Source organism: Ooceraea biroi, chromosome 11, assembly GCF_003672135.1.
Source record: "Ooceraea biroi isolate clonal line C1 chromosome 11, Obir_v5.4, whole genome shotgun sequence".
Lineage (NCBI taxonomy): Eukaryota > Metazoa > Arthropoda > Insecta > Hymenoptera > Formicidae > Ooceraea > Ooceraea biroi.
Window position 1 is genome coordinate 11,792,630 of NC_039516.1, and position 8,443 is coordinate 11,801,072.

Here is an 8,443-nt window from a genome sequence, read left to right on the forward strand (position 1 = left end):
CATGTTCTCATCGATTTTTTTTAAGCATTTCTAACAATCGATTGATATTATGTATAACCAACAATCATTCATTAGCGACTCAGGATGTCACAGTAACCGCACAAAATATTTAAACGAGATCAAATCTCATTTACGAAAATTACTGCCGAATGCCGATTCGGACAAATCTCGGCCACGTTCACGGCTCTTCATCCGCGGCAACTTCACGCTGTACGTACACCGCACGCAGCGGCGGCAACGTGGAGTCAAAAGACGCACTAAAGACCTGCCACAAATCTACCCGCGTTCCTTCCAACTCGTTCAACAAAGCAGGTTTTACGACTCTACGAGCCGAGTCGTGATTTTACGGGCAAAAATAGCAGAGCGAATTGTCCAACGTGAGACACGAAGTGCACTTTGGTGCCTGCACTGATCACCCGCTGCGGATGAGACTCTGCTCGGCTAAATTCGGTTGGTCGATAAACGTGTCGGCACCCGCTCGGAAACAGCGGCAATAGGTCGTCGCACGGAAGTCGGTCCGTTTCGTTGGTAGCCGCGGTCGAGATAGGTCGGTCGGTCCCTCGCTACGCGAGTACCTCGCACACGCTCGCTTCCACTCACACTCAATCCAACATTCCACGGGCCGGGTCCTCTTACCGCCTCTTCTTCGACACTGCTCTCTGGTAAGTGCGACCGCTCGCTGCTTGCATGTGAGTAAAATCCTCGCGGTCGCGCTCGATCGTTCACCACGTAACGTCGCGTCGCGGAGTTCGTCGGGATGGCGAACGAGCGAGTGCACTTTGTGCTACAGACGTACTCGGGAAGACGAGTCGGGGTATATTTAGTCGCTCGCTCGCTCGATAGTTCGATTGTCGCGTGAGCAAGACCGACGGAGGAAGAGAGCGGCCATTTTCTGCCGTGATATCGCGGATATCGCGAGCTTATCGTTCGCCCTCGCCGAAATTCCTTGACGTATCATCGACATTCGTGAATCTGACTAAAGCTGGCCACGAACGAGCGTCGGGACGAGCGTAGAGGGTCGTCTGCAAGGAATCGTCGCCGACACGGCCGCCGTTGCGGGGGGGAGCGTTACGTAATAATTTGGCGCTCTAGAGGACGAATAGCGATTCGATTCGAGTCGGGCACGCGGCCGTTTCTCGTTCGCGGCTAACTTCACGGCACTGTCGCGCCGCGGTGGTGGTGGTGGTGGTGGCAGTGGTTCCTCCGTTCGGCGAGACCAGGCTCACACGTAATCGCGCTCGTATTTTCGTTTTCCAGAGGTTCTTGAGTGAAGTCGCGAGACCAAAGAAAACGTCATCATGTACGCCTGCAGCCGATTCATCGCGCCCATCGCCAAATCCACCGTGAGTAAAAAAAAAGCAAGGGGAAAACCCCGTCGACTGATTTTCCGCGTGCGCGTGTATTATATAATAACTCCCCCGTTATCACATGTCTCTTTCACTCATTCACGTACGTTTTCTTCGTTGCATTGCTGCAGTTGGTCTCCGGCAGCAAGACCTACTTGCGGCCGTTGAGCAGTGCCGTATTCAGCCATAGTCGGTCTTTACAACAGGATCAGAAACAGACGTCCGTCAGTTTGGTGAGTAGGTTACTTCTCGCTCGCTTCGCCTTTGTACATTGCATAACTTTTCGAGATCAAGGTTACATAAGCAACTAAAGCCATCGTCCGAAATGAAGAGCTTGAATTCTGATGGCTTCAAGCGAATGACACATCGATATTTTTCTTAAATTTTTTTCTACTAAAGAGCAGAAAATTTAGGTCACTAGTAATTTCTGCCAGTCAAAATGTTGGTGTTACGGTATTGCAGTAAGAATATTGAGGGCAAGTGCAAGCAATTTCAATTGGATATGCTGAGTGACATGGAAGATGAATCATTTGTTGAGAAATATGAATATTTTTTGGTGGTTTGTAATTCATGATTTTGGTAAAAAATGTATGTGTCGCAACCAGTTTTTATTAGTGACAGTCTCGAGCAACGTTAATTTATTTATCAGTAAATTAGTAATTTGTCATTTGACTTATGTATCTTGTAGTTTCAAATTAGCTCTCAAACTAACACATATACACTACAAAACTATATACGTATCTAAAGTCAAAAAATAAACTTTGAAAAATAATGTCAGATGTTTATAGAGATATTTTTCTTTTATTTTTATATAAATGAATAAGCTAATGTCTAACTCACTTGAAATTTTGGTGCAGTCACCAATTGTGCGTAGCTTCCAAACTTCCACAGTCAGTCGTGACATTGATTCCGCTGCGAAATTCATTGGAGCTGGTGCTGCCACTGTAGGAGTAGCGGGATCGGGTATGTATCTAATAAATTATGTGCAATTATTAGTTTATTGCTATTGTGCCTCACAATAAAAGCATGAGATTAGTTGTTACGTCTCGCAAATTTGTGTCGTTTGTGAATCATTTTTTTGTATTCATTAATATTAATTTTTCCAACATCTAATGTATGTTAATTTTTAAATAATTATATTTATCACACACCGTTATCGCTTTTAACACCTTTAATTTTTCTGTCAATGTCTGTGCGTGAGGATCCCAATCCTGAAGTATAAAAGTAGACCCTCCTTTCCAAACGGCGATTAAAAGTATACAATAACATTGACAGCATCATAACTTTTGTACGCATAATCCGCTTTTTTTCTATAAAAATTTATCAAACAACTTCACATGTTATACTTCAATATTTTAACCTACTGTCGCTCAAAAAATTGTTCTGCATTATAGGGGTTGGTATCGGTTTGGTTTTTGGATCCCTAATAATTGGTTACGCACGTAATCCCTCCCTGAAGCAGCAAGTCTTCAATTATGCTATCCTTGGCTTCGCGCTATCTGAAGCAATGGGTCTCTTTTGCCTGATGATAGCGTTCCTTATACTATTCGCCTTTTAAATCCACCTCCCTGGAATCCCCTCATGAAAGTGAAGTTATAAGATACAGTTTCCTTTTTGTTTTTGTCCGCTATGTGTGATCCGTAGGAAAGCATATTATTTTCGGTATTTCATTAAAGCGGAATGTACCTATATATCAGATCGATTATGTAATACACTGTGCACGTACAATCCAGTTGGCACCGTATGTTACAAACGTATTCGCGTTTAATCTGCCGCGCGAGGCTGTATCTGTTCTTAACAGCGGACGAATTGATATTCCAGGTGCTGGAATTGGATCCGTGTTCGGCTCGCTGATCATCGGCTATGCCAGGAATCCATCCCTGAAACAGCAATTGTTCTCATATGCCATCTTGGGCTTCGCCCTGTCCGAGGCCATGGGTCTCTTCTGTCTTATGATGGCTTTCCTGCTCCTGTTCGCCTTCTAAGCCACAATATCATAAGAAATTGCTGATAATAGTTCTAGTGCGTCACTGCCAAGGCAGCGTCGTCTGGCTCAACGGGAAAGGCGGCGGCTGCCTCTGGTGCGCGGGATGCCATGAAATTATTAGAGAAGCTCGCGAAATTTTCGTGGTTCGGTGGGGTGCGACGGTGCGACAATGAACAAGAGAGAAGCGAGAGTTTGTGTATACCGAAACGGCTGTACACATCCATCATCGTCAGCGGACCGTCCCGGCCCCTCCCAAGCCTTCAGCTTGTTTATAATCATTTCATGGCCTACTGTCTCATGTAGCATAACTCACATTGTTATATAAAAAGTAACAGATTTCAGTGTAACGAACGAATAAGACAAATTATTGAAAGTTAAAATTTGAAAAAAAAGAAGCGACTGTCTCACCCACACACACACACACACGCGCACCCACTCATCCTGTTAGCGTCCCCGCGGGACATAGCACTTCTCCGAGGTCTTTTTGTCATCCAGAGGATTCATCATTGTTGTGCCGTCGCGTTACGCACGTTGTTAAGGTAACTCTTGACGATAAAAAAGAACTGTACAGTGATACCGAATAAACATCTTTGTCGTGAACACGTGAATTCGTTTATGTGTTGTTGCTGTTTCGCAAATTTCCTTTTAATTCAGCGTCGCAATTATCGAAATAATGTCCAATTACAAGAGATTCAAATATCCAATAAATTTTTATTTACTAGGATCTGCGATTGCGATGAGACAATTGCGTACACGGAAATCACTTAAATGCAGTAATCTAAATTATATTGCGTGTACAACGTAACAACATTATTTACAACGATAAGAGATAATCATTTTAAATACTTCGTGGATAATTATGCGTCAAGTGTATGGATTATATCGTACAAGTAAAGTTAAAAAATCATTATTATTATTATGTCCCACTAATAATAGATGTTAAACATTTCTACTACATTATTTGGTAACGTTCAGCTGCTCCAGGAGATTCTCCCTTTCACGGAGACACGCCCACGCTTTCTCTTGCTCCTTCTTCGTCAATGGAATCTTCCTCTGTTTTGCCACGGTCAACTTTTTGTAATGTTCTATCACTTCGTTATCGGCCACGCTGATTTTTCGTTTCAACCCCTGCCTCTTGCTCTCCTCTTGAGCCAGGGCCAACAATCTCTTCAACTGCGTAACGTTGTGATTCGATAACGCGGAGAGCTCCTGCTGACACCTTTTAATCTCCGCGAGGATCTCGTCGTCCTCCTGACCCTTCTTCTGCGCATCCGGGTCCAGAAGTCCCTGCTCCATCAGCTCCTTGTGCATTCGCAGCTCCAAGTTCATAGAGTTCTGGATGGTCAGGTCCCTCAGCACGGGTGGGTCACTGTCGCGGAACAATTTGTTCTCCGTGTTGTTGTTCGCGACGTACACGTTCTCCTCCAGGAGGGCAGAGACCAGCCTTTGCGTGAGGGGCCCCGCGATACTGTTCGTCTTCTTATCGCTCTTCGATATCAGATGCGACACGTCCGTGCGACTCTTCTTCTTCTCCCGGTTCGGATTGGCGGCGTCTTCCTCCTGCAGCAGGTCGTTGTGCGCCCACATCAGGCTGTAGTGACGACCCAGAGGCGGGATCTTCTTGTACTCACTTATGTCCCCATGCGTGGCGACCAGTTCCTCCAACAATTTAATGTCGTCAGGCATGATGTCGGTGCAGTAGGGATCCACGGACGCCCAGAACTTGTTCGGCGTGTCGTTCTTCGGCAGCAGCAACTTCGGCGCGTCCGACTTGGAGCCCTCGACCTCGTGCAGGTTCAACGCCACCTGACTGGCCGAGCTCCTCACTGCCTTCTGCTTGAACAGCTTCGTGTGCAGTGGGGATTGGCTCTTCGTGTTGGCCTCCTTCGGCTTGAATTTCTCCTCGCGTACCTTCTTGTCGACCAACGACACGCTCTTCCCGCTCTTCGACCTTCTGTCTCCCCGGCGTTCCTCCACCGATGACAAGTTGGCAACCTCATCCTGCAGCACGCGATGTCGCACGACCACCGCCGACAGGAGCATCTCCAGTTCCAACTGCAACGTATCAAGATCCTCCATGCCCACACCCTCGTCCGCCGTACGTTTCAGTATGCTCATGTACTTGGGCAGGTGCCGGCTGCTGTCGACCGTCTTCAAGATGATCTGGGACGTCGTCGGCTCTGGCGTCTCCACGCTCGTGTCCGGGTTCACCTGCGAGGACTGCGCGGTCTTCCCGGACTCACGTACCTTGACCATGGTTTTCTTCGAGCTCTGCTTCCCCTTTCCTGACATATTTCCCAGCGAATCGCAACGACAACGCGAGGAGAGCGAGTTGTTAGGTTAGGTTGTTGTTACACCGAACCGTAACTTGGCTAGCCTTAGCTTCGCGATTCACTCGACCAAGCGATGATGATCATGTTGTGCCTGCAATCATGACATATTCGGTGTTTACAGCGTTCAATCCTCCATGACAACCGACGACAGGTTATATTATCTTTTCGTGTAAATTGAGTTTTCTCTCACCTGCATAAACACGTGAAGTATATTACTGTACAAAAACAACAACACAAAATTGTATGCAAACTGCTGCAGAATATCTCCTTTTTCTGCTCCTGCGGATTTCTGCCCGTGATTAGGAGACGGTGTCACATTTCAACGTATAGGTTATACACGCAGGTGACAAATCTACAATAGCGACGATGACGATTGATGACGATTGATAACGATTTATATGGCTCCGTATGCCAGGTTTAGTCCAAAATATGACGACGCTTATTGGCCTCCCTCTGAATCAGAAAAGCTCAATTGACCAATCCCAGAATACTGATCACAAATCTGATTGGTTAGACACTGCCAGTTGCTAGTAACATTTCTTGCTAGTAACATTTCAATGTGACGTACGAGATACGAAATCGACATTTACCAGCGACATGGCGCATGATCGAACGTATTGCAAGTATGATTCTGTACTTTGGGCACTTTGGGTAGCATAAAAAGCGCAACGTTAATGAATAATAAACATTTATGCAGATTAATTAATTCCGAGATCGGAACGGCCGCGTGTTCCCATGTAAGAGAAAAATGGCAGAGAAGGGTGCCCATTTGACTGGAACTACGTACATCAGGCCTTCTATTTTCGAGATTATCGCACAGGAATCACTCGCCTCTACTCTTGAACCGGCTTTTAAAAAGATTCTTTCGGTAGGTCGTATTCTTTCTCATGACGCAGCGTTCTTAACAGCTTTACGACAGCTTATTACACTTGTAATTATATGCGAAATTTCTGTAACGTACAAACTTTTCTAACGATTTTAGTTCCTCGTATCTTTCAACCCTGAAAGATATGGGTCCCTCCTTCGATGGGCAGATGAAGGCTACTTAATATTTAATTTAATTCTTCAACGCCATTATTTAAGGAAGTACTGTAAGTATCCCTTTCTTTGTGATGTAAACTGATTCATAATGCTAAATTGCTAAGAATATTTTTTAGTCATCTATTTTCTTCCAAGAAAGTAAGACCGTATCACGTTGTTTTCAGCTGCATCATTTTCCGAAACGTTTTACGGCTTAAAACGCGTTGCGGTGGTAGACTCGAAACTGACAGGGAGCTTATCGCGCAAGCAGCAACTGCTATCTTTGATTTTAGTGGTAACGTTTCCGTATCTAAAAAATAAACTTGCACAGCTCAGCTCAAAGTATAAGCTTCAAGAGTTAGACAGTCGTGCTTCGGAAGAGGTAAGTTCGATACATAATAGCGTTCCATATTTTTAAATACATTATACAATACTACAGCACATTGATATCTAAACCTGAATATATAATAATAAAACAGTGACTTTATTAAATATTAAATGTTATCCGTACAGGGAAGGAGGAAGTTCTTCCATAAATGTGTAATTAAAGGGCATACCGCTTTCTTCGCCGCGTACGAATTTCTCGCGCTGTACAATTACATACTTTACATATCCGAGAAATCCAAGTATCCATCGCTGTTGCTGAGATCGTTGTCCGTCACATTGACGTATGCCGATCCACACTCCGCCCTCTCGGTCTCGGAGTTGTTGAGGAAGATAAAATATAATTCATTTACTATCGGCGATGGATGGGATATATTTCAAAGGATCATCACTGGAGCCTTCGAACTGGGTGCTTTCTTCTTGCAGTTCCTCTCATGGTGGAACCAGGAGAATTACGATACGAACATCATGAGTCTTCCAGCTCCACCACCTCCAAAGGTAAAAATGAATCTGCCATTACTCGGCTGAACACAAACAAATAAGTGGTTCAGTGAAAATTACTGAACAAAATGCGTCATATTGTGTCGGCAGGTATCAAGTGTTGCACAACAGTATCAAGGAATATGCCCACTTTGCCGCAAGTCTCGGCACATACATACGGTGCTTTTAGTGTCTGGGTAACTATTGTAGTATAAAAATATAGCTATATTATTTATTATTATTTCTCAATGAAATTAATTAAAAAAATTGTAATCTTTCGCAGATATGTATTTTGTTATCAGTGTATCTTAACGGAAGTACGAAAAACCAAAAAATGTCCAGTAACGCAATATCCTGCCAAAGAAGACGATTTGATACGTCTATATGTGGAATAACATACATGTGTGTGTGTGTGTGTGTGTGTGATATAATTTTATATACCATGAAATTGCAAGTAGGAGGAGCGCAAAGGGAGTAAGTGATCATATTTTAACATTATACATAATTCCAGCGAGGAAGCTATTTGATATTCAGTTATATACAATATTGTACATATACGGCAAGAAATAAAGGAAGAATTTTTTATTCTCAAAATAACAGACTGTATTTCATGACTTTACAGCGTATATCGAGTAGCAAAGTATCTCTATCACTAAGTGATCTGCGCTTATAACAATTTTTACAAACTTACTAAAAATGTAGAAGCTTAGGTATTTAAACAGTTAGATTATCATCGTAAAGTAATGATAATATAAAATGTATGTCGAGTACAGTGAGGAATAACATTCCAGAATAATTCATATACTTCTAGTGCATAATCTCTTAAATGTCGAGCCCTAAGTGCACATGAAACGCTTAGACTAATTACTGGCTATGTACAAAGAAGAGAATCT

General features: G+C 43.7%; 3 protein-coding genes across 3 annotated transcripts; 2 read left to right on the top strand and 1 right to left on the bottom strand.

The window, feature by feature from the left end:
- Positions 1-469: 469 nt before the first annotated feature.
- LOC105278655 (ATP synthase lipid-binding protein, mitochondrial) lies at positions 470-3,930 on the top strand. Its single transcript, XM_011337880.3, has 5 exons — positions 470-662; positions 1,258-1,343; positions 1,478-1,579; positions 2,204-2,309; positions 3,168-3,930. The coding sequence occupies exons 2-5, from the start codon at positions 1,299-1,301 to the stop codon at positions 3,329-3,331; spliced, it is 417 nt and encodes a 138-aa protein (XP_011336182.1). The 5' UTR covers positions 470-662; positions 1,258-1,298; the 3' UTR covers positions 3,332-3,930.
- Positions 3,931-4,028: 98 nt separating this feature from the next.
- LOC105278654 (transcriptional adapter 3-A) lies at positions 4,029-6,054 on the bottom strand. The gene is made up of 2 exons (XM_011337878.3): positions 5,857-6,054; positions 4,029-5,757 (listed from the first exon to the last, which is right to left on the bottom strand). Exon 2 carries the CDS (start codon positions 5,623-5,625, stop codon positions 4,291-4,293), a length of 1,335 nt encoding a protein of 444 aa, XP_011336180.1. The 5' UTR covers positions 5,626-5,757; positions 5,857-6,054; the 3' UTR covers positions 4,029-4,290.
- Positions 6,055-6,295: 241 nt separating this feature from the next.
- On the top strand, positions 6,296-8,147 carry LOC105278648 (peroxisome assembly protein 12). The gene is made up of 6 exons (XM_011337870.2): positions 6,296-6,534; positions 6,649-6,757; positions 6,872-7,068; positions 7,200-7,568; positions 7,662-7,747; positions 7,834-8,147. The coding sequence occupies exons 1-6, from the start codon at positions 6,415-6,417 to the stop codon at positions 7,943-7,945; spliced, it is 993 nt and encodes a 330-aa protein (XP_011336172.1). The 5' UTR covers positions 6,296-6,414; the 3' UTR covers positions 7,946-8,147.
- The last annotated feature ends 296 nt before the right edge of the window (positions 8,148-8,443 follow it).

Coding starts and splice junctions, on each gene's coding strand:
- LOC105278655 (XM_011337880.3), top strand. CDS start 1,299: ATGTACGCCTGCAGCCGATTCATCGCGCCCATCGCCAAATCCACC. Junction 1,344..1,477: donor CGCCCATCGCCAAATCCACC/GTGAGTAAAAAA, acceptor GCATTGCTGCAG/TTGGTCTCCGGCAGCAAGAC. Junction 1,580..2,203: donor AACAGACGTCCGTCAGTTTG/GTGAGTAGGTTA, acceptor ATTTTGGTGCAG/TCACCAATTGTGCGTAGCTT.
- LOC105278654 (XM_011337878.3), bottom strand. CDS start 5,625: ATGTCAGGAAAGGGGAAGCAGAGCTCGAAGAAAACCATGGTCAAGGTA.
- LOC105278648 (XM_011337870.2), top strand. CDS start 6,415: ATGGCAGAGAAGGGTGCCCATTTGACTGGAACTACGTACATCAGGCCT. Junction 7,069..7,199: donor ACAGTCGTGCTTCGGAAGAG/GTAAGTTCGATA, acceptor TTATCCGTACAG/GGAAGGAGGAAGTTCTTCCA. Junction 7,569..7,661: donor CAGCTCCACCACCTCCAAAG/GTAAAAATGAAT, acceptor TTGTGTCGGCAG/GTATCAAGTGTTGCACAACA.